The sequence below is a fragment of the Erinaceus europaeus genome, chromosome 10 (genome assembly GCF_950295315.1).
Source record: "Erinaceus europaeus chromosome 10, mEriEur2.1, whole genome shotgun sequence".
In the NCBI taxonomy this organism is placed as follows: Eukaryota; Metazoa; Chordata; class Mammalia; order Eulipotyphla; family Erinaceidae; genus Erinaceus; species Erinaceus europaeus.
This window is the reverse complement of record NC_080171.1, coordinates 116,415,841-116,441,134: the sequence shown is the minus strand read 5'-3', so window position 1 is coordinate 116,441,134 and position 25,294 is coordinate 116,415,841. Positions and strand designations below refer to the sequence as shown.

At 42.1% G+C, this 25,294-nt stretch overlaps 2 protein-coding genes across 5 annotated transcripts in view; one reads left to right on the top strand and one right to left on the bottom strand.

Annotated features, from left to right (window-relative positions):
• Positions 1-25,294, top strand: part of PRELID3A (PRELI domain containing 3A) — a 122,561-nt gene that overhangs the window by 39,342 nt on the left and 57,925 nt on the right. The gene's annotated exons all lie outside the window — the stretch shown is intronic.
• The window catches only part of SPIRE1 (spire type actin nucleation factor 1), a 126,102-nt gene continuing 106,493 nt past the window's right edge, over positions 5,686-25,294 (bottom strand). For 2 of the 4 annotated variants that reach the window (XM_060200633.1, XM_060200634.1), the window contains 7 exons: positions 21,847-21,989; positions 18,985-19,158; positions 15,145-15,282; positions 13,878-13,948; positions 13,058-13,085; positions 12,826-12,962; positions 5,686-9,083 (listed from right to left, as the gene is read on the bottom strand). In XM_060200633.1, coding sequence (XP_060056616.1) covers positions 8,825-9,083; positions 12,826-12,962; positions 13,058-13,085; positions 13,878-13,948; positions 15,145-15,282; positions 18,985-19,158; positions 21,847-21,989 — 950 coding nt within the window. In that variant the 3' untranslated portion in view covers positions 5,686-8,824. The remainder of the gene's footprint in view (positions 9,084-12,825; positions 12,963-13,057; positions 13,086-13,877; positions 13,949-15,144; positions 15,283-18,984; positions 19,159-21,846; positions 21,990-25,294) is intronic. The other 2 variants (XM_007517174.3, XM_007517175.3) reach the window with 1 other exon arrangement.

Below are 25,294 nucleotides of genomic sequence, written 5' to 3'. Positions count from 1 at the left end.
GAGAAACACTACAACATTACTATATTATCTGCGGAACTTCTCCTAGTGTTATCTATGGTACTCCACGTGGTGCTGAGATGCCAGCTGTGTCCTCGCACCTGGTGGGGTGTGCACTCTACCACATGAGCTATCTCCTGGCCACTCATTCTTTATTTTAGAGAAAGGAGAGAGGGAGAGATACAGAGAGAGAAGAGACCCAACAGCACTGCTCTGTCATCCATGGAGCTCCCATGCGGTGCCAAGACTTGAACCTAGGACCTCACATACAAAGGGTGTGTGTGCTCTCCTGAGTGAGCACTCTGGGGCCCAACATACCTTTCACAATATATATTAAGACCCGTTCTATATAAGCCTCTGCCTGGACCATCACACACACACACACACACACACACACACACACACACACACACACACACACACACACAGCTGTGGTAACTGACCACTTTGGATAAAAGTTGTCTGTACTTTTGTTTCCTATTAATGCCATAAAAATGGTTTGTTATATATACTCACTCCTATGGCTGCTTGCTTGGCTTTACATCTCCAGCAGGAATGAATACACATCACACCGGTAGTGGTGGTGGTGGTGGTGGTGGTGGTGGTGGTGTGTGTATGGGGGGCTTGCCAAAGACAAGAATAAGGGCTTTCCATCCATTATGTTGCACTGGGAGAGAAACTATTGGGTTGTCAGACAAATATTAACAGGAGGCCAGGTGGTGGCACACCTGGTTGAGCATGTTATGATGGACAAAGACCCAGGTTCGAGCCCCCGGTCCCCTCCTGCAGGGGGAATGATTTGCGAGTAGTGAAGCAGAATTGCAGGTGTCTGTCTCTCTCCCTATTTCTGCTTTTCCTCTCGATTTCTGGCTCTCTATCCAAGAACGAAAGATAATAAACTTTATAAAAAGTTTTGAAAAAGAGAAGTCGGCATTTTTCTGTTTTTCTATGCAAAAATGTGCCATGACTTTTAGGACAACTCAATATAAGTAAGGGACTGTTATTAGCATAAGATGTCCAGTGCCAAGTTTTTTTTTAAACATCTCAACTCATATTTCTGAGGTTTTAATTTTTATTTTAAATTTTGGAAGTCCTATCTAGCAATGAATAAAATGACCTTGCCTTTGCGCCCACAAGTTAAAACAAAGCAGTCTTTTCTGCACTTTATGTGCTCATGCATCTACACTGCCAGGTTTCTCATCCACAGAGAAATACTGTTTGAAAGACTCAGTCATTTCACACTTCACTTCAGTAAGTAGGCTGGTTTTTTGATGCACAAAGAACTGTCTGTTTTCATCCAGTTGGCTCAAGTTCTCAATGATTTCCTGGTCAGTGAATAGATTTTTCACTCCTTAAAAAAAAAAAATATATATATATATATATATATATATATCTGCTTCTTTGTCGCATCTACTGTGAGTAGTCTCAGCAATCAAACATCTCTCTGAAGGGCCCCAGAGGCACCCTGAGGAAGGACTTCAACCACATCATTGTACAGCTCAGTCTCCTTGGAAAGAAAAAGAAGCAGCTCCGAGTTGACAAATGGTGGGGAAACTGAAAGGCACTGGCTACTGTTTGCGCTATCTGCAGTCACGTAATAGAGCGTGATCAAGGGTGTTACACTGGGCTTCCGATACAAAATGAGGTCTGTGTGCTCACTTCCCTACCAGCGTTACTATTCAGGAGAATGGGTCTCCTGTTGAAATCAGAATTTCTTGGGTGAGAAATACATACGCAGGGTTCGAATGAGGTCAGGTGTTGCATGCTTGGTATCGCAAGCCCAGAAAGATGAATTAATTCTTGAAGGAAATGACATCGAACTTGTATCAAATTCAGCTGCATTGATTCAGCAAGCTACAACTGTTGAAAACAAAGGTATCTGGAAATTCTTGGATGGCACCTCTTGTTTCTGAAAAAGGAACAGTTCAGCAGGATGATGAAGAACCTCTAAGCTGTCCAGCCACACAAGCAGCAAGATAACAGGGTGGCACACCAGACCTACTTGTGATCTCTTACAAGATGAGATAAAAGCCATTACTGGCTTGAAAAGAATATATATCTATATATCTTACTGGGAGGGAAGTTAATGGTTTACAGTGCAGTTGTTGACACATGGGTACCATTTTCTCATCTTCCTGTCGAAGTTCTTTGCAGAATACCCGCATCCGCAACTTTGGTCTTTCTGCCTAATCACACAACAGGACCCCAAGGTCCCCTTCAGCGCCTTCCGTCCCCCTCCTTCCCTGGAGCCCTTTGCTTTGGTGCAATACACCCCACCCAGTCCTCGTTTGGTTTTGTTTTCCCTTTCTGTTTTGCAAGTCCCACCTGTGAGCTCACCCTATATTTGTCCTTCTCTTTTTAGCTCATCTCACTTAACATGATGTCTTCAAGTCCCATCCAAGATGAGGCTAAGGAGATGACCATTTTCAACAGCTGAGTCGTCGTCTCACTTCTTAAAAGTCACTTCAGAGCTTACTTTACCCAATGCCCTTGCTTTAAATTTTTAATTCAGATACACTAGAGAACTTTCCCAGTGTCAGGTAGCCGTTTAATTGCCAAGTTCTTGGAGTACTGTTAGAATCATTGCAGATATTTTTTGATTAGGTACAGCTAAGAGAATGTGCTTCTCTTAACTGCAGCCCCCCCCCCCCCCACCATCAGGATGAAAACTCTTGAATTCTGAAAACTCCTGTTTGGTAGTGAATACATAGGATTGTGGGACACAGAGAGGCCTACGACTAGGAAAGGCATGTGCTGGGGCTTAGAGGTGGCTCACCCACTACTTGCCTTATTATACTTAGGGTCCTGGGTTAGAGCCTGGGCACCACTTGCACTGTAGACAGCACAAAAGGAATGGCATGGATGGTGGAGAGTACTTTGGTCTTTCTCTGTCTCTGTCAAAATAAATTTAAAAAAAAACGGGGCTGAGGAAGTGGCTCAGGTTTTGTGCCTGCATGAGGCCCTAACATTATTCCTTGGAGCCACATTAAAAAGAAGGAAAGAAGGGAGTCAGGCAGTAGTGCAGTGGGCTAAGCGTAGGTGGCGCAAAGTGCAAGCCCCCCGGCTCCCCACCTGCAGCGGGGGATCACTTCACAGGTGGTGAAGCAGGTCTGCAGGTGTCTATCTTTCTCTTCTCCTCTCTCCATTTCTGTCCTATCCAACAACAACGACATTAATAACAACAACAATAATAATTACAACGGTAAAACAAGGGCAACAAAAGGAAATAAATAAATAAATAAATAAATAAATAAATAAATAAATAAATAAAAAGAAAAAAAAGAAAGGATTCCATGGGAGTCAAGTGGAGGTGGGAGTGCCTATTCAGTTACAACCACAGAATTTATTTAGTCCAAATTTACCATATGTGAATCTACTGAGACAGCCTTGAGACTGTGATGGGCTGGCCTTGTGGCATCCTAAAAGGATGGGGCCAGGGTAGTGGGACATAAGTCAAGGAAGGAAATACTATTTATATAGTCACAAGAGAACACCAAAGCGATGTATACTGAAGAATGTATAAAAGGGCAAACTTAAGTGAGCAAGCTTGGTCCTTGGTGGTCATAGGGAAAGGAATTTCTATTTTCTCTTTAATTTATAATCACGTTTACCACAACAGCCTGCAGTCTGTAGTCCACTACAGGGTCCACACTGTCCCTCTAGCTGGTGAATCTGAACACCGAGTCATGTCATACAGGGCGTAAGTGCAAGTATTCTGATGATTCTTCAGTTCTTAAGCCCCAGGAATATGAAGGAATTTCTTAATGCCCCATTTTTCTTTTTCTTTTTCATTAGTGATTTAAAATTGATTTACAAAATTACATGTCAACAGGGGTATTATTTTATACTATTATCGCTGGGGCTTGGTGCTTTGCACTATGAATCCACTGCTCCTGGTGGCCATCTGTTTTCCATTGCTGTTGGATAGGACAGAAAGATATCGAGAGAGATGGGGAAGACAGAGTGCGAGAGAAAGACAGACACCCGCAGACCTGCTTCACCGCTTGTAAAGCAACCCCCCTGCAGGTGGGGAGCTGGGGGCTGGGAACCGGGATCCTAGAGCCGGTCCTTGCACTTCGCACTATGTGCACTTAACTCGGTGCACACTGCCAGCTCCCTATCATAACTAATTTTAAGAATATATCCTTTGTGGAGAACTGGGTGGTGGCACATGTTAAGTGCACATGTTACCATGCATAAGGATATGGGTTCAAGCCCCCAGTCCTCACCTGTAGAGGAGACACTTTATGAGCAGCGCAGCAAGTCTTCAGGTGTCTCTCTTCCTACTTGCCCTTCCTTTGCAATTTCTCTGTTTTGTCAAATGAAAAAAATAAAATAAAGGGAAAAAATGGCTGCCAGGAACCATATATTTGAATATATAACCATATATATATATATATATATTCATATATATATATGAATAACCATATATTTGGAACCAAGCCCCAGTGATAACCCTGGCAGCAATAATAATAATAAAATATATAGACCTCTCTGTGTTGTAGTTATTATTATTGTTGTTATTGATGTCATCATTGTTGGATAGGACAGAGAGAATGGAGAGAGGAGGAGAAGACAGAGAGGGGGAGAGAAAGACAGACACCTGCAGACCTGCTTCACCGCTTGTGAAGTGACTCCCCTGCAGGTGGGAGCTGGGGGCTTAAACCAGGATCCTTACACAGGTCCTTGTGCTTCGCGCCAAGTGCACTTTACTTGCTACACTACTGCCCAGCCCCCAACGAACTCTTATTTTTTTTAATTATCTTTCTATTAATTTATTGGATAGACAGAGCCAGAAATTGAGATGAAGGCGGGGATAGAGAAGGAGAGAGACAGAGAGATACCTGCAGCCCTGCTTCACCACTTGTGAAGCTTTCCCCCTTCAGGTAGGGCCTGGGGGCTTGAACCCAGGTGCTTGCACATTGTAACTTGTGTGCTCAACCAGGTGCGCCACCACCCGGCCCTTATAACTAACTCCTTACACAATAAAATGTTCTGTACTACTTATAGAATTAGAATTTCCTGCTCTGCTGAGATACAGAAAGGTGTCATTGCTTCATTTCTTTCTTTTTTGCCTGTAGGGTTATTGCTGGGGTTCAGTGCCTGCACTACGAATCCACTGCTCCTGGAAGCCATTTTTTTCCATTTTGTTGCCCTTGTGATCATTGCTGTCATAGTTGTTGGATAGGACAGAGAGAAATCAAGAGAGGAGGGGAAGATGGAGAAGGGGAGAGAAAGACAGACACCACTTGCAGACCTGCTTCACCTTCGCTTGTGAAGTGACCCCTGCAGGTGGGGAGCCGGGGAGTTGAAGCCAGATTCTTGTGCCGGTTCTTGCGCACGCCATGTGAGCTTAACCCAGTGCGCTACCATGCCTGGTCCCTGGCTGCTTCATTTCTATTTCTTTTCCCACTGAATTCTTGTTAGTTCTCAAACTGACCTTAAGCTGCTGCTTATGAACATGTCCTGCCTTCCCAACCTCAGTGGTTGGTATCAGCTGGATCCCAAAAGACATCACTATTTTATAAGAGGAACTCAACACAGAAAGTCTGATAGAAAGCCAGTTTTATTTTTCCCTAGATAAATCTGAAGGTGAGAGGCTTTTAATGGAAAGTATTTAGTACTGTCATGTCACCGTGAACACCGACAATACCCTGACTTGGATACACACAGGAAGCCAAGTGAGAGTCGAGTTTAATCAGTAGTACACACTTATTTATTCCCCCATGGCCTTTCAACAGTTTTGCATGTACAAAAATTTCTGCTATTTTGCTATAGCAAATAGCAACATAATTTAAACATTTCATGTCTCCTATGTGACACTTAAAATCCAGTGCTATATTTATTAATACAGTTAGAAAAATAAAAGTCTTAAAAACTTCATGGTATGAGTTCGTGGTGCTAATCACAATCTTTTCAAAGGTAAGATCATTTTTTAAAACTCCTACATTACCACCTTCCAGTTTAATTTGAAAGGCTTAAGACATGAAATCTAGTAAGACTGTTAAGTCAATGTACACAGCAATTATTTTTTTTACTTGCTTTGGGAGAGTTAATCCCCACTGTCCACCGCCTGAATGCCTTTCAAATATTAATACATACATTACAGTATTTACAGGTATTCTTGTGTATTCGGACACTGATGGAAAGGTAAGATATGCGGAAACAAAGGTCTTCCAACTGGGTGGCTTTAGGAGGTGGGGGACAAAGGATTGGTGCCGGGTACCTGCTGCAAGGAGCTGGGCGGACACTCAGGGATACACAGAGACGACCGTCCAGCAATACACTCAACCTCCAGGACACAGTAGGCTCCAACCAAGACTAGCAAGACAACATTGCTACTGTTGTTGGATGGAGAACAAAGGCCAAGTAGTTGGACACCCGGACAAAGAGGAACACGGCCAAGGCATATTAGCAGTTACAGGGAGGTCAGATGAGGCTAAGGACGGTGAAACTGTGCCCTCCAGGTGGTGAGCTGCTCTCTGGAATTTACATTTTCCATGAGGCACAGGCTACATGTCATGAATGAGGGAGGGTTAAATGCAAGAATTCGTTTTGGCACCAAAAGGTGATGTTAATTTGATCTCTACGATTTTAACTGTACCATGTGCTTTATTTATTTATTTATTTATTTATTTATTGCCAGAGCACTGCATAGCTCTGAGTCATCGTGGTGTAGGGGACTAAACCTGGAACCTCGGAGCCTCAGGTATGAAGGGACGTCTGTACATCCATTATGCTATCTCCTCATCCTGTGCCTTTGACCCACGCTACTGCATGCACCTTGTTTCACATGGACGTACCATCCACGTGCCCCTTCGAATGTCGCTGACAAACTCCATTAATGCCGCCGAAGGATTTGTATTCTACTGGCCTGGCAGGAGGGAATCTCAACACCCAGCTTAGCCTGTCTGTCAGCATAAAGCTGAGGAGATGTCAGAGATAAACTGCTGGATATCTGCTTTTCTGACTGAAATGTGACTTAGTTTCTTCGGCTTCAGTAACAACAGCAAAGAAGCCATGCCTTTATAGGCACACAAGGGCTGTCTCCTCTCCTCGCCCTGGTACCTTCCTGCTAAGTGAAGTCACTGAGGTGCTCAAGCTTGGAGCTTGCAGAGGGTGTGGCTCATCCCAGATGATTTGGGGTGCAGAGTTCACACAGTGCCTTAGAAAATGTGATTCACTCAGTGGAATGTTTCAAACTCTTTTTTAAAAAGTCTTTAAACTCACTTAAACACTGTGTATCGTCAGTAGGCGTTCTCTGCTGGTCCACATTTGCATGCTGATACGGAAGGGGTGTTACCATGCATTACTTTAGGCAACTGGTAAAGTTTATTTCATAAGTGATATTAAGCTGTTTATTAAATTGTGAATTTTGATCCATTAAAAACTACTACCAGAGTAGTTCTGAGGTATTATTGTCAATTTAGTGTAGAAATGCTTCTGACTGTGTGGAATGTGACTGCCGTGCCTTCTACCAAATACAAATGGTGCAGCCGTAGTACAGTTGGCTGCAGATGTGTCCTGTAGCTTGTAGGGAGTGATGTCCATGTGCATGATCTGGTCATTTCTAAGCATAACAGAATACTAAAGTAAAGTCCATGGTATGAGTCAAACAAGTAAAAAAATTTTCAAGTATACAACCTACCTACATCAAAAACCCAGCCTACTCACTCAAGTCTTTTACAGAGAAAACCAGTGCAAAAAAAAAAAAAAAAAAAAAAGCACCGCAAAAACCTATCAGGCAGGTTACGTTTTTGTATAATTTTCAAAGAACTGGACATTTTTCCTTTAAAATTCATCTATAAAAATAAATTCCAGTTTGAGATACCAGGTACCAAATTGTGGCTCACTTTAGTTATGGCAGCCAGACTATAAAGTTGGGAAGCTGTTGGTGAAGATGTCTGGGCTCCAGTTCCTCCCTTCCTGTGGCAAACAGCTGCCATCCAATGTTGTCACCACCCTCTACAGAGTGAGTCCAATCACACTCAATGTCTTGACAAACTTAGCCTTCCTTTGTCTTGAAAACTCCCACAAAGCTTTACTTCTTAGACCTCCACTTATAAAACTAATAGAGCCATAATACATTCAAGATAAGGAATGAAAACTCTGCCCCCTCTGGGGAATTACTGACCACCTGCACTGGGGCAAACACAGCAGCTCAGAGGCAATGGCCACCCACGTGGGTGTACAGCTTATTCAGATACTGTGCACTAGAATGCGGGCATATAGTCCCTCCTGGGGTCTTTATCTCAGAGCAACAATAGTTTAAGAACAGCTTGATAGTATTAGCAAATCATTGCAGGTTTTGTGCTGTGAGATGATCAGATAGCTGGGCCCCCGCCTGCAGGCGTCTGGGTTGTGGCAAGGCTCTGATTACTATGTACATCAACTAGGAACACTGTCAGGTGAAAGTGCCAATATGACTTACTGCTTGGAACTGTGCTAACATCGACACCTCTGTTAGGCTGGATTTCTTCCATGAGAAGCTTTATGCCTTCGTCAGAAAAAATTATTTGAGGATCAGTAAGGAGCTGAGCTAAGGAAAAAGCTTCTGGCTTCCAAATCCATATACATACAAAAGCAGGTTTCAGACTGTCATCCTCTCTCAATCAGTGCAAATGAGCAACTGGCTAACCAGTCACATAGCCTCAATCGATATGAACACAGCATTCAGTCTGTAGAACAATGTGATTCCGCAGAATGCCTGACCTAATGCAAATTCAAGCCCATTAACTAAAACCGTGGCCAGGATAGACAGTCCAGCTCAGTGTCCTCCTGTGCTAATGCTGACTCTCAACACAAAAGCAACCAAAAGGCACAAGGCTCAGATTTCATTGATAGTCCTCTCTGACGGGCAGTATTCCGAGGGGCCTGTTGAGGACATATAGAAAGACTGTGTTTTCCTTTTTAATCTGGCTCTTTTGTTGGCCAATACCAGGCTACGGCGACTTGAACTGATGATTTCCGAAATAAACTTTTTGCAGTCTACACACACCTCCATAGTGCTCCAGTCCTCCATTAACTCTTTGGGAAACTGTAGCTCTTCATCGGATTTGTCAACAGACTTCGATTTTGAGGAGAACCTGGAAAACAAAACAAAACATTCAGCACTGCTACTTCTGGTTTTATAAATAATGCTAATAGACTATGTATGTGGGGGGGGGAGAGGGGTTAGTGATTTATACATGTCACATCTTCTATGAAATAATTTATTAGAGGTAAGGTTCAGAATATGAAAAAATAAACAGGACATTTATTTTATTGATAAATAATAATAATGAAAACGGATTCCTTCTAGGGTTTATAGAACATAGGATATTCAGGGTGGAAGAGATAGCATAATGGCTATGCAGAGAGACTCTCATGCCTGAGACTTAAAAGTCTCAGGTCCAATCCCCTGCATGACCATAAACCAGATCTGAGCAGTGTTCCGGTAAAAAGGAAAGAGAAGAGAGGAGGGACAGGAGGAGAAGGAGGGGGAGGCGGGGGAGGAGGGGGAGGAGGAGGAGGAGAAAGAGGATATCTAGGGGGCCAAGTGGTAGCGCAGTGGGTTAAACACACATGGTGCCAAGCACAAGGATCAGTGTAAGGATCCTGGTTCGAGCCCCGGCTCCCCACCTGCAGGGGGGGGGTCGCTTCACAAGTGGTGAAACAGGTCTGCAGGTGTCTGTCTTTCTCTGCCCGTCTTCCCCTCCTCTCTCGCTTTCTCTCTGTTTTGTCCAATAACAACAACAACAAGGAGGACAACAAGGGCAACAAAATGGGAAAAATGGTCGGTCGCCAGGAGCAGTGGACTGTGGTGCAGGGACTGAGCCCCGGAGATAACCCTAGAGGCAAAAAGAAAAGAAAAAGAAAAAGGATATTCAGAGTATTCATTGAATCACTATACACACAGAGATGTCAGTGAACTTTAACAATCAATGTGAAATGAAGTGCATGACGCTAATGTCCTGTTGATGATTCAGAAGGAAACTAGCTCTTTCTCCAGTGGCCCAGCATCACGATCAATGAACAGCTGTTCACTGTAGATGGGAGCTCACAGAAGTAGATTTGACTACATCCCATCATATGTCCTGAAAAATTGTCTTTGGCTCAGAAAGCTTGTCATTTTATATTTATCAAATATGCCTCCTACTCTCTAACAATCTATTTTTAGTGATTGGTTACTTATATTCCTGAGAGCTAGAGTCAACTACACTGACATCATAAAGAATGTTTTGGTTGGGGCTAGGAAGTAACTCACCAGGTGTAGCACACACCTTACTATGCTTGAGGCTTTGGGTTTAAGTCCAAAAGGGAGAACCACGGCACCAGGAAAGGACCACGGATGATGGGATTTTGCTGTTGCATCTGCTGCCTGCCTGCCAGTCTGTTTGTCTGTCTGTCTATCTATCTATCTATCTATCTATCTATCTATCTATCTATCTATCTATCTGTAAAAGAAAATCAGCCTGGGAGTGGTGGAATTTCACAAGGCCCCAGCAGTTCGAAAATAGATAAACAGATGCTTTGAGTAGTTTCTTGAGAAAATGAGGTCATCTCCATATTCATTGTTTTAATTAAACCAAACAAGAGCATAGGTTTAAAGGACAGAAAATAACCACTGTCACATTACACACACAGCCTTTAGAACCGGGGTCAGGATCCATAATTAGAGGCCATCATGAAGTGCTAGTGTCGCAAAGAAGGGAGTAGGAACACAGTGGCAGCTGTCTTGGCCACAAGTCACTTGCTGGTCTTACAGCTTCTTTGACAGAGTGTCTAGAGACATGACATGCAAGAGCAGTTTTCAAACAGCACTCAGTACCAATGCCAGTGTTGCCTTGCCAACAGACAGCATCTGATGCATAAACCCCGACCCTCTTGGCTCTGTCACTTTGTGACTGACCCCAGCTGCCCTGACCTCCATCTGTCCCTCTTAAGAACCAGCTACTGAATGCAAAGGACTGGTACTCAAGAGAATTTTTTTTGCTTCTAAATTGTAAGCTCCTAGTAGAAATGCATTTTCGCCTTTACGATAGGAAAGGAAGTCAAAGCTATCACAGACACTATAAACACAGGACTAAACAAAAAAAAAAAAATTTTTTTTTTTTGCCACCAGATTTATTGCTGGGGCTCAGTGCCTGTACAATGACTCCAACTGCTTCTAGTGGTCTCCTTTTTCTTTCTTTTCTGATCGAGATAGAAACAAAGAGAAGGAAATATAGGAGGAGAGAAAGAAAGATGCCAGGGGCCAGGCGCACCATCGCCTGGTTAAGTATTCACACTATAGTGTGCAAGGACTGACATTCAAACCTCGGGTCCTCACCTGCAGGGGTAAGCTTCACAAATGATGAAGCAGGGTGGCAGGTGTGTCTCTGTCTTTCTCTATCACCCTCTCCTCTTTCAATTTCTCTCTATCTCTATCCAATAATAAATAAAAAATATATTTTTTTTTTCAAAAAAGAAAACCAACAGTTTCAAGATGCTAATATGATGCCAACTGGACTTCCCTGGGCAGACAACCCCACCAATGTGTCCTGGAACTCTGCTTCCCCAGAACTCCACCCCACTAGAGAAAGAGAAAGACACAGGCTGGGAGTATGGATCGACCTGCCAATGCCCATGTTCAGTGGGGAAGCAATTACAGAAGCCAGACCTTCCACCATCTGCATCCCATAATGACCCTGGGTCCATACTCCCAGAGGAATAAAGAATAGGAAAGCTATCAGGGGAGGGGGTGAATACAGAGTTCTGGTGGTGGGAATTGTGTGGAGTTGTACCCCTCTTATCTTATGGTTTTTGTCAGTGTTGCCTTTTAAAAAAAATTTTTTTTTTGATATTTCCTTTTGTTGCCCTTGATTTGTTGTTGTAGCTATTATTATTGTTGTTGATGTCATTGTTGGACAGGACAGAGAGAAATGGAGAGAGGAGGGGAAGACGAGAGGGGGAGAGAAAGACAGACACCTGCAGACCTGCTTCACTGTCTGTGAAGCGACTCCCCTGCAGGTGGGGAGCCGGGGGCTCAAACTGGGATCCTTACGCCGGTCCCTGCGCTTTGTGCCACGTGCGCTTAACCCGCTGCGCTACCGCCCGACCCCCAGTGTTTCCTTTTTATAAATAAAAATTAAAAAAAAAAAAAGAAAAAGAGAGAAAACTCATGGCTTCTTCCAAAGACAGAGAAAGAGAGAGAGAGAAAGAGAGAGACAGAGAGAAAGACACCTGCATCACTGCCCATGACTTGTGCTGCTCCCCTCCCCCCACAGGTGGGGGCAAGAGGCTTGAGTCCAGGTCCTTGGGCAAGATAACATGTGTGCTCTACCAGGTGTAACGCTGCCTGCCCTGTAAACAGGGTTAGACTGTTAGTGCAAATTTCCAACTCTGTTGAAAACATGGTCACTTTAAAGATGAATTTTAAAGGATAACAAGATCATCATTTCTGAACTGGGAAATAACTGAGATTAAAGCATCCTTTGTGCAGCTAACCATTACTCACTGGCTAATCACATTTAGGAATGTTTTTGGAAGATTTACGTGAATGCTAAAACTAACTAATGCTAAAACAAAGAGGGGCGGCACGCAGTTGTGCACAAAAAGGTCCCGGTTGGAGTCCGAGCTCCCCACCTGCAGGGGGGAAGCTTCATGAGTGGTGAAGCAGGTCTGCAGGTGTCTCTTGGCCTCTCCCTCTCATCTGCTCCCTCCTCTCTCAATTTCTGTCTGTCCTTTCTAACAGAAAGACAGACAGAAAGAACCAAGCCTCCTTGAGTTCAAACCCTACCACTTCCCCAAAGTCCTCAGAGGGAGCATCATTTTACACAGAGCATCTGAAGACCAGGCCTCACGAACCTGGCAATGCCGCGGAGGGGCCGGTGGTGTCCAGAGGAGGGCCTCTCAGGTCTCGCAGAACTTTCCCCTCTGTGCAAGGCAGAAGGTCCCAATGAAAATATAGGAAGAGTTGAATATGGCTTGGAGGGCAACCGCATCTATTATCCCAAATAAAACTGAGAATGAGCAGTACCGTCTAAAAGGCAGAAGCATTACAATTAACATGTTAGGAATTTGACCAAACTTGGCTTACCTTTTTGCAACACTGTGAGCACACCGGCCTGTATATAAAACCAGAAGTGTTATTTGGTATGGTATCATGGATATAAAGACCAAATTTCTGTGAATTTCTACGATAAATTGTAAGAACTCTCTGGCTTGCCAGTCAGAACGAAACAAATTGACTGACTATGAATTGCTAAAGACAAGCACTCTTTCAGACTTAACTCGTACAGTGTTTCCTACAAACGGATTTACATTTGAACTTTCTTGCCTATCCAAGGGTAACATGAAAATCACATCTAGGGAGTCAGGCCATAGCGCAGCAGGTTAAGTGCACGTGGTGCAAAGCTCAAGGACCAGCATAAGGATCCTGGTTCGAGCCCCGGCTCCCCACCTATAGGGGAGTCGCTTCACAAGCAGTGAAGCAAGTCTGCAGGTGTCTTTCTCTCCCCCTCTCTGTCTTGTCCTCCTCTTTCAATTTCTCTCTGTCCTATCCAACAACGACATCAATAACTACAACAATAAAACAACGAGGCAACAAAAGGGAATAAAAATAAATAAATAAAAAGAAAATCCTATCTATTTTTTTTTCTGTTTGAACTAGACTTCTTATGATTAGAATTATCTTGACCATGTAGAAGAATTCAAACTAGGGAAACATTTTCCAAGTAATACCCAACAATCACTTTATTCTTTTGGAAAAAAAAAAATCAACCTTTCTAACCAAGTACAACATTGTATGATAACGGATCGGATCATTTCTAAAATTGTTCTTATGTAGAGAGAGATAAAACATTAAAGGTACTGGCATTTCTTTGATTACTGTTAAATCTTTTACCAATTAAACTTACCTCTTGCAAAACTGACAGGTATAAGACCAGGTAAAGAAGGAAAACCTCCTGGTTCGGCAACAAAAGCAGAGCTAAAAAAATACAAATTCAAATGGAGCAAAAGGGTATCAGCAACAGTTAACTTCCTAACTGACATGTTTAAGTACACTTTCTATTCTAATACTGGAGATACTCAGTCAACTGAAGAAGAAAATTCCGAAACCTGGTTTTGTGTTCTTCTCTGATAATTGTACTCTGGTCATGTAATTAATTATAATTCTATTTCTTAAAGTATTTATTTATTCCCTTTTTGTTGCCCTTGTTGTTTTACTGTTGTAGTTATTACTGCTGTCTGTCTTCATTGTTGGATAGGACAGAGAGAAATGGAGAGAGGAGGGGATCACAGAAAGGGGGAGAGAAAGACACCCGCAGACCTGCTTCACCACTTGGGAAGTAATTCCCTGCAGGTGGGGAGCTGGGGGCTTGAACTGGGATCCTTACGCCAGTCCATGCGCTTTGCACCATGTGCACTTAACCCATTGCGCTACCGCCCGACTCCCTATAATTTTATTTTTAAAAGGTAATAAACAGACACAGCTCTCAAAAATCTCGCCATTGTGTAAAACTCTTTGAATGAGGTACACATGTCTCCTCTGATTTTCAGAAAATAATTTTTCTTTTCTTTTTCTTTTTTGCCACCAGGGTTATGGCTGGGTCTTGGTGCTTGTACAATAAATCCCCTGCTCCTGGTGGCCATCCCCCCTCGTACCCACCTTTCTTTTTTTCCTTTATTTGATAGGACAGAGAAAAACTGAGAGGGAAGGGAAAGACAGAATGGGAGAAAGATAAAACAGATACCTGCAGTACTTACTTCACCATTTGTGAAGCTTCCCCCATGAAAGTGGGGGGAGGCAGGGGCTTGAACTTGGGTCCTTACACATGGTAATGTGTGCACTTAACCGAGTGCACCACCGCCCGGCTCACTCAGAGGCATTTTCTTTATACTTAACAAAGTATGACTAAATGTAGACATGGCTTTATGAAGAGATACCGTTATTATTATGGTTGCTTTTAAACCTTCCACAGTTTTGATTTCTAAGGCAGAAAGAAAAATACTCCCTTTTGTGAGCACGGTAAAGCAGAAAATGTTTTCTAGACAATAAGCCTCACACCTCCTAAAAGTCCTGCACCGTCTGGCAAGGCAGATAGCTCCCTTGGGAGAGCATGCCTGTGACTGACTATTCTATTCGTCGAACCCTGCTGATGGATCAACTTTAAACAGCTCTACCTTTCCTTTTTTCAGGGCAGTGTAGACATCTTTATATTGTTGGTACTTTTCCAGTTCTGCCTTCACCAGGACCTGACGAATATGCATCACTTCCTCCACAGTAAGAGCTAGACATTCCACTGGGTAGCAGAATTCTTCCTGAAATTCAAAATGCCACGTGAATGAGAAACTCCCACCCCATTTCCTAGGCGCTGCATAATTTCCCTTCAGATCAGACACCTGGTTAGTAGCTTCAGAGAGGAAAAGGAGGCGTCCCAGTGCACGCTGGCACAGAGCTAGCTCACTCCGGGGAACCACAATGTCTAATCACACCAAGACAACAGAGGGCAGAGCACTTCTGGGAACCGCGTGAATCACTGAATCACTGACGAGTGCAAGTTTCCAATCCATGGACGTTACTCACTTTTGTTCAGACGTTTCACCTCAACTATTTCTGTGCTATTAAGCAGACCTCTGGATCTATGTGCTGCAGTCTTGCAGACAATTTCATTGTTCTGAACCAAACAGAAGCCAGTCTTTCTTCTTTGATAATGTACTTTACTTCGTGTTGTGTTGTACATTACACACTAATAGATGAATAGCAAGTCGATGACACTGTTTCTATTTTAAAACTAGTGTGTGGTTCCCAGAATAGCCGCAAGAAGGTGGTTAGTAATTTTACACTGAAAAGCATTATTTAGTGGTTAGTTACATCAGCATACCTTTTAAAAAGTCTGAATGTTATGAGACTGGAACAGTGAACAGTTGAAGGCAGTCTCTACAGGCTGCCCCTCAATTCTCCAGATTTCAATGATTACCTTTCAACAACCGCTGAGTGCAGAGTCAGCACTGGAAAGACGCGGAGAAGCTCAGAAGAATTTCACAATAAATATTTATGTTGGCTGTCTTATGGTAATGGTTTCCCTAAAAACAGCTGAGGAAGATGTTGATGTAACTGATCCCACTGAATAACACCCATCTGCTCCCCATTTGGCCCTGCTCTTGATTGGTGGATCTAATAGAAAGACAGAACAGGCTTGTGCATTTGTACCCTGCCAGGCTTCACAAGGGCTATTGTGGTGTGGTGACACTGAAACTTAATGTTCTCAGTACAAACACATTATAATTCACTCCCACACACACACAATAGCACTGCTCAGGGGCATTCAGGAATCAAACAAGCCAAACGAGAAAGCACATGACTGTGGATTTGGTCATTTTATGGAATTTTAACATTCAGTTCTGTCTTTCAATCAGAGAAAAACAAATTTAGTTTGCAAAGTTATCAAACATTAGCATTTACTGAAAAAAAAAGTGTAGTTTGAAGAACTCCTTCTCCTTATTATCAACCAATACAAAATGATCTTTATTTAAACTATGTAAGATTAAATTTGCTTTAAAATGTGTTCGAGGGAAAAAAAAATCCTACAACTGAATTTCTAAGAGCAGAACTTAGTATCTGGTGACATGAGGACAGCTTGCTCATAAAGACTGTATCACTTGCTCTATGATATCTAAACTAATCACTGTCACTTAATTTTCTCCTTCAAAAACAGTGGGATTGAGTTGGTGAGTTTAAAAAATCTAGTGTTTTGCTCCATTCTGAGAAAAGTATAGCATCAATGAGAGCAATGCACTGTTTCTGTGAAGGTCAGACCATTAAAACTGCACTAGGTAATTACTATTGGTTACAAACTGCTGAGTGATGGCTTTTCTCAGTGTTTTACTTGGTGTTTTTATTCAATATAATGAGTGTGATTGTGGTACAGTTCCTGACGGACAACTACACGACAAGACTGAACTGCAACTAAATAATGTCTGAACAAGTAGCTGGATAATCGCTGACAGATTTGTTGTACAAACCAGGGAGAGGGCACATAGTGCCAGCTTCATTAACTTCACACCTAGATGCCTGGCTAGTTCAGCATTTGAGGTAGACAGCAATCCTTTTTATTAGCAGGGATGTAGAGGTACAGACAATAAACCTGCCACTTGTACATCCCTCTCCTCAGTTGTAAATCACAAAAAGACCTAGTCAGAGAGATTTTGCACTGAACTGTTTTGAAGTAAATGCAAACTCAGTATTATCTCGTAGACTGTAAGAAACTGTGGGGCTTTTCTGTTAGTGTTGTTTGCTTTTAAAAATCTGATCATATTATCATTCACTAAAATAATTCTCCTCCAATCAAATGCTAATGTTTTGATTTGGAGCTTTCCCCCAAGGACAACAAAACTTTAATGCAACATGAAAATAAACGAATGAAGTTGCTAGGCTAGCTTTTTTTTTTTTTTTTCTACTGCCAAAAAATATTAATTGAACATTCCCCAAATCAAATAAAACCTTTGTGGATCTTGCTGAGATGCTAATGATGCAAGATGTAAAACACATCTGGGGCCTTAACTATGTGAACGAGAGCTCTTTCCCAGTTGTCACCTTGAACCAGGCCGTCCATTACAGAAAGCACCAGGCTCACTTTCCTTCACAGACATAAGCTGTCAGCACAGATCTTACTCCGTTGCTTCTTAGGGTTCTAATATGACTCCTAAAGTCAGGGAAGGAAAGCTTATAATGTGTAACGTTGTATTTTGAGCTTTTAATAAATTAAAGGGATCTACATATAAATAAAAATAGCAACTGTTCAGCTTACTCATTTCTCTCTTTTTTTAAATTCAACTTTTAAATTCAGTCAGTTCTTTGTCTAAAGCAATATGTGGAGTTAGTACTCAACATCTTTGTTTGGGGGATATTGACAGTAAAAAGTACGATGTCAGGAAATCTTTAGTAATAGCAGGGAGAGTGAAAAAGAGTTAAAATGCTGTCCCTGCATCTGACCACATAAATCCCAAATGACCACATCTAAAATGTGAAAAAGCAGAAACTTAGCCTGTATTTCCATGACAAATAAACAAATCTGTTGTGTATTTTGCTTATATTCAGAGTCTCTTTTCTAAACCAAGATACATATTCATAAAGAAACCAACCACGGGCTTCTTTGTCAAGGACATGGATAAGTAGATAAAGGGACAGAGAGCCAGGACCAGCATGAAGCACAGACAAGGCCATTACAAACATAGGTCAGTAGTATGGGTTATACTAAGACTGTGTGGGAGGTTCAATACGGTCCAAAGGCTTTTTGTTTCACTGGGGTTTGGCAACTATTATGCTTCGTTTATAAAATATATGGTGCATGAAAATCTTAAAGCAATGAGAAAATGTAAACTTTAGAAATAGTTTAAGTAATCACATCAAATAAAAGGAAACCTGAAATTCCTCTGTAGAGGAGTGGCTTGTCAAAACACTGCCACAACTGTCACATACAGCTTGATGAAAGGTGGCAGGAAGAGAAAGTTTCTCTGAGCCCATGGGAGACACACATTATTGCCACACAGCCCCCTGGAGTCTGAGATGGGGCATGCCGGGAAGCCAGCAGCGGTCCGGCTCTGTGGTCAGTGGAGCGCCCTGTGGCTCCCTGGCCTGGCAGGAGACTGCTTCTGCCAGCTGAATGAGGGGGCAGATGCTCTTCTAGTGACAGGAAGGTCCAAGGAGAAGCCCCAGGGGCTCCCTTGGAGTGACTGCACATGGAGAAAGAAGACAGTCTTCCTGCTGCTGGCCACGCAGTCAGACAAACATTCACAAGCCCTCAAACGGAATGCTGCATTTTGAGTTTGTTGTCCTTTCAAAGTTATTTTCCTCTTAGTTGAGACCAAAGTGTAATCTATGCAACCTACAAAAGACTGGAATCAATGATCAGAAGCAAAGTGCCCCATTGAAGCTGTTAATTCTTGCAGAGTGCAGTAGATGAGATGTCACTGTCAGAGACAGAGTAAAAGAATCCCCAGAACCAGCAGAACGAGGCCAACCTTTGAGGACTTCCACCTGCTGGTCAAAGCTCTCTCACAGAGATAATACATAGCCCCTGCTACCCCAAACATGGCTGCTTCAAAAGGATGAGAGCTGAGCAGAGAAGCTGTTTGTATGGTAGGAAAAAGTGGTCGGAAAGGCGTCCTTGGCCATACACTGGTTATCCTACGGACCTGAACAATAGATAAGGAAAAAGAAAATGGCAGGGGAAAAGAAAAGGGAAATAATGCTGAACACATGTGACCTACAAATAGTGATTACAGAGTATGAACAAAACAAAAAAAACAAAACAAACCACCATGGAGTGCTTTAACAGTAGACTCGATATGCACATGGTCATAATGCACGTAAGTAATCAAGCAATGAAGGCAGTTCTAGAAAATGTCAGAGTTCACGCAACAAAAACTCGAACTTCACATTGCTTTAATCTGGTCATCCTGTGAGGACTTGCTTTCCTCTATGGGGCTTGATGGGATGGGGGTAATTGTGAGACTATAGACCAAAGGACCACCTGCTCGCCATGGAAGGTACTTAAGTTGTTTTTCACTTAGATGGGCTATCACTGTCAACCATTTGACCAAGTGATGAAAAAAAAAAAAAAAGCACTTTAAGGAACCTATGGTAAGGAAGAGAGACACAACAAAAATGAAAACAAACACCACACATTATTACAATTTCCAGTGGAAATAATGTCTTTTTTTTTATCCACGATGTAGAGAAAATTTCATTACATTCATTAAAAACAGTACTTACCAAATGAGAGGATACTGTAAGAGAAGTTTGATTTATAGATTTTTTTTTTTCCAAGAAAAGTGACTATCAAGGAAAGTCATTATTTTGGCCTGGTTTTGATTTTATTCTAGCAGGCGACTGCCATTCAGTGCTGATCACAGGGGTTCTGCTATTGCCTTTTCACCAGAACCCTTCTCTGGAACTGCTCTTCACACAAAAAAGGAAGCAATTTACAAGCTTGATCACACACACACACACACACACACACTCTAAGAGCTCCCCTTCATCAGGAATTATATACTTCAGAGACTCTTGACATGGGCGTTGGTTTTTCATGGCAAAACTTGCATGATTAACTTAAGCTCTTCTGTAGTTAATTCACTTACTTCCATTAATAATGTCTAATTTTAAGTCTAGCCCTAACAATAACTTTATATGACCACAAGACCAGAAAAGAAATAGGCTTTTAGAACATGTCATATTGAAGAGAAGAACCTTTTAATTACTTTCAAATTTTTCTTTCTTTTTTTTTTTTTAATCAGAGCTCTGCTCAGATGTGGCTTATGGTGGTGTGAGGGACTGGACCTGGGACTTTGTGGAGCCCCGGGCATGAAAGTCTCTTTGTTTGGCCATTATGATATCTCCCTGCCACAAAACCTTTAATCATTGAGCATAAAAAATAAAGGAGCTCAGACTTGGATGTTTTGTAATATTCTATATATTTTGCTATCTAATTGTATATTTACTAAACCTTCACTTAATTCATATTAACAAAGGTCTTCAGATTTTAAAGACTGTGGTTAGTTTTGTTTTTCTGTTGGTAAGTCACTGATGAGGCTACATTTTATCAAATGTCAGCATTTTAGTGATTATTTAGTAGAGCGGCCCTATCAGTAACTGTCATGAAACCATTAGTTATTTAATTACACTGCTCAGAAATAGAAATGTCTGACCACACATGAGTGCTATAAACTATTCAAACTTTGTATCTTCACAACAAGCTCACAACCTCCCCCTACTTTGGGGAAAACATCTATTACTGTTCCATTTGAACCACTGACAATACAAAAATCTTCTGAAAGTGTAGACCAAAAAAAATTTCAGAGGTCAGCGTGGTGGTGCACCTGGTTAAGCGCACACATTCCAGTGTGCAAGGTTGCGGGTTCAAGTTCCTGGTCCCTACCTTCAGGGGAAAGCTTCATGAGTGGTGGAACAGGGCTGCAGGTGTCTGTCTCTCTCCTTCTCTGTCTCTTCCAACCCTCTCAATTCCTCTCTGTCTCTATCCAGTAATAAATACACTTTAAAAAAAGAAAAAAAATCTAGGATTTCTTACTTAAAGAGTATCTGGGAAAAAAAAAAACAACTTAGGTTGCTGACATAATGATCTAATGGTGCTTACACTATGAAATCAAGTGAGGCCACCCAAGTGCCCCTACAGGCTTCCTTGGCTGGTGGGCTTGTTACTTCTTCCTGGCAGGATTTTGTGTTCTGTATCCTATTGTCCTGAGACACGAGTAGCCACTATGTGAACCTGGAAATTTCTGGAAAACAGCAAAAACTGTCAACCAATCCAAATGGCATCTTTGGGACCAATATCACAAAGCATATGTTGAAAATAATGTAAAATAGTTTTGAATGGTTGAGTGTTCTCCCTTTGTATTTTTCCACCAGTGAAAGTTTACTGTAGTCAGACTTGACTAGGTTTTTAAATGAACTTTAACCATTTTTTTAAAAGATGAATTAACAGCAGTGGAAAGCATTTCTTTAATAATAATCTACATTTTTAACCGATAAGCTTTCTGAAAAAAAAAAAGTACTTCCTTATCTTTCTTGTTTCTGACAGGAGTAGTGCTTAGCTCTAGCTACTGGCAGTGCTGGGCACTGAATCTGGGATCTCTGGCATGTCAGTTCTTGTGTATTACTGCTGCACTATGTCTATCTTCTGCTCCTCCAAGGGCTCTAAATAAATAATGAGTGGTCAAATTTCAGTTAGGTTACTGGGCTTCTTTAGCTGTTAATACCAGTAATGTTAAATAAAGTTCATTCTAGCCTTTGAAAGCTTTTTACTCTTACACTATGTGAAGTTTTTCACAAATCCTTAAGTCACTGTTTAGTCTTTGGCTACTTACGAGAGATCGAGAGCTCTGCTTGGAGGGTGGCAGAAACTGTCTCACATTGGTAGGTGTTTCCTTTTCAATGGAATGTCGTCTCTGGGGCGGCTGCCGCCTCTCTGGTTGGGGTGTTGATGATATGGGCAAAAACTTTGGAGGCTCTAAAGAAATAAAATTACCAAGTTGAAATAAAGTTACTTATGAAATTTAAAGCTTAGACCTTGAATTTATAACAGAAAAACCCTTTGACTTAAGTGGCAAACATTATTTTCAAAGATGAAATGTTTATTTTATGGATGACTGGAGGTCCTTATGGAAGACTGTATTGTTCTAGACTGAGAATTCTAGAAGAACCTTTGCAAGGTAAACTTACTATAGAGATAGCAGGGGAAAATACCGTACGTCTTTAATAGTCATTCGAATTCTTACGTAAGACCTGACATATACTACTCTGCCAGAGCTATACATATATAATGAACTCCCTCAGAATTTTTTAGACTTTCAGGCAGGAAGCTAGTCAGTGTTCTGATACGTAATGTTCTCTTTCTCCTGATGGGCTTTTAATTGTAAAATACATCTAACAGTATTTGCCATTGTAACCACTGTGAAATGTACAGTTTGATGGTTTTAGATTACATTTACATTCCTGTGCAACAATGACCACTATCTACTGCCATAAAGCTGCTCATCCTCTAAACCCAGTAAGTAACTTCCCATGCATCAGCACGCTTCCCATGCTGCCCTCCAGCGCCTGTCTCGACAACCTCGAACACTCTAAGTACATAGTTTCCATGGAATCATTATGTGTTTTCTTATTTTAAACATTTCTTTTATTTATTTATTTTGGCTAGAGACAGAAATTGAGAGGGGAGAGGACGACAGAGGGGGAGAGAGAGACCTACAGTTCTGCTTCACTACTCGTGAAGCTTACCCTTTGCAGGCCGGAACCCAGGAGTTGAACTGGGGTCCCTGCACGGGGTAACCAGATGCCACCACTGCCTGACCTTCTGTTCACTATTTGGTGGTTGTCTTATTGAACTCAGCATAATGCCGTCAAGGTTTGTTTATGCTATAACCTACTGCAGGATCTCTCTCTCTCTCTCTCTTTTTTCCCCTCCAGGGTTACTGCTAGGGCTTGATGCCTGCACTGTAATACCACCACTCCTGACGGCCATTTTTCTTTTCCATTTTGTTGCTGTCGTTATTGTATTGTCTTTTTCTATTTTTAAATTTTTATTTTTTATTATCTTTATTTACTTATTGGATAGAGACAGCTACAGCTAGAAACTGAGGAGGGGGGATAGAAAGGAAGAGAGGTAGAGAGACACCCGCGACATTGCTTCACCACTTGCAAAGCTTTTCCCTGCAGGTGGGAACTGGGGGCTCAAACTTGGGTCCTTGTGCAGTGTAACATGTGTGCTCAAGCAGGTGTGCCACCATCACCCAGCCCCTTCGTTATTATAATGTTGTTTTATTGCTATTGTTGTTAGGTATGACAGAGAGAAATCGAGAGAAGAGGGGAAGATAAAGACAGACACCTGCAGACCTGTTGCACCGCTTGTGAAGTGATCCCCATGCGGGTAGGGAGCCAGGGTTCGAACTGGGATCCTTGCATATCCTTGTGCTTTGCACCATGTGCACTCAACCCGGTGCGCTATTGCCTAGTCCTCAATCTCTCTCATTTTTACGGCTGGTAAATATTTCCTGGTATGCTTATCTACTCATCCACTAATGGGTGCTTGGGTTTTTTTGTCCCCATGTTTTACTTATTATGAATGATGCCATCACGAGCCTGGGTGCATTAAGGCATTTCAATTCCCTGGGGTAGATACCTCTACGTGGAATTGCTGGACCACACAGCAAGATGTGGTCACACATCTTAAAATTCTGAGGAACTGCCCTACTGCTATCTTTTACTTTTATTGAATAAATGTGTTTTTAAGACTGCTGTCTCAAATTACACGTCTCCTTAAAATTTGGGAGAAACGTTGTGTTTCTCCCAAATATGTTTCAGGATACCTCAGCCACCAGCGAAGAGCCATCTCTCTCTGCTGCAGGACACTGGCTTCCCAAACTCCTTTTACCCATCATCCTCAGTATTCAAGTCTACTGAAACTTGAATACTTTAATGCTTTACCCTGTTTGTTTTTCTTTACGTTGCCACATGAGGGAGATCACTCAGTATTTGTCTTTAACGTCCTGCTTACTCTACTCACTCTGATTCCCTCCAGATACACCCATGCTGTAGCTAAAACCAAGATAACTTCTTTTCTTACAGCTGAGTATTCCATTGTCTCTCTGTGTGTTTACACACATGTGGTATTTTCTTTATCTGTTGGTGGGCATGTGGGTTGTTTCATGTGCGTAAAGGTCAACCATTTTTTTACAATTGCTTTTTTAAAAATGATTTTACTGAGTTGTTAATGGTTTCAAGTACAGTTGCTGAGACATGGGTACACTTTCTCATCTCCCCACGACAGATGTCTTGTCTGCAGAACTCTCTCACCCCCAGTTAGCTCCATTTTCACCATCTCGCCCCGGGACCCAGCTTCCCCTCCGTCCCTTCCTGGTTCCTTCCTTCGCCAGTCTTTTGTTTTCGTGCAACACATCATGCCCAGTACAAGCTCAACTTCCTGTTTTCCCTTTCTGTCCTTATATCTGAAGTCTCACCACTAAGTGAGATAATCCAGTATGTGTCCTTCCCTTTTTGGCTTATTGAAGATGATTCCTTCAAGTTCTACTTAAGACGAGGCAAAGGAGAGAACTTGGTCATTTTGTAACAGCTGAATTACATTCCATTGTGTCTATATACCACACCTTTCTTTCTTTCTTTCTTTCTTTCTTTCTTTCTTTCTTTCTTTCTTTCTTTCTTTCTTTCTTTTTAACTATTTATTTATTTATTATTGTATAGAGACAGAGAGAAATTGAGAGGAGAAGACAGAGAGAGAGAGACAGGGACAGACACCTGCAGTCCTGCTTCACCACTAGTGAAGCTTTCCCCCTGCAGGTGGGGACCAGGGGCTTGAACCTGGGTCCTCGTGTGCTGTAATGTGCGCGCTTAACCAAGTGTGCCACTGCCTGGCCCCAGCCACACCTTTCTTATAAACTCATCTGTGGCTGTCATCTGGGCTGCTGTTATAAATGGTTCCTCTATGAGAACAGGTATACACAGATCTCTTTGGATAGGTATTTAATTTCCTTTAGATGAATTCCTAGGAAAGAAATTGCAGGGTCATCAGGTAGGCCCATTTCTGGTGTTCTGAGAAATATCCAGACCGTTTGCAACAAGGGTTGGATCAATTTGCATGCCCACCAGCAGAGGGGGAGGAAGGGTTCCTTTCTTCTACATCCTTGTCAATATCATGCCCTTTTGTTTTGGTGACTACATTGTTCACTGTGCAGCTTTTCAGTTTGACACAAGTGCCATCTGTTTCTTTTTCCTCTTGTTCCCTTGTATGGGACCCAA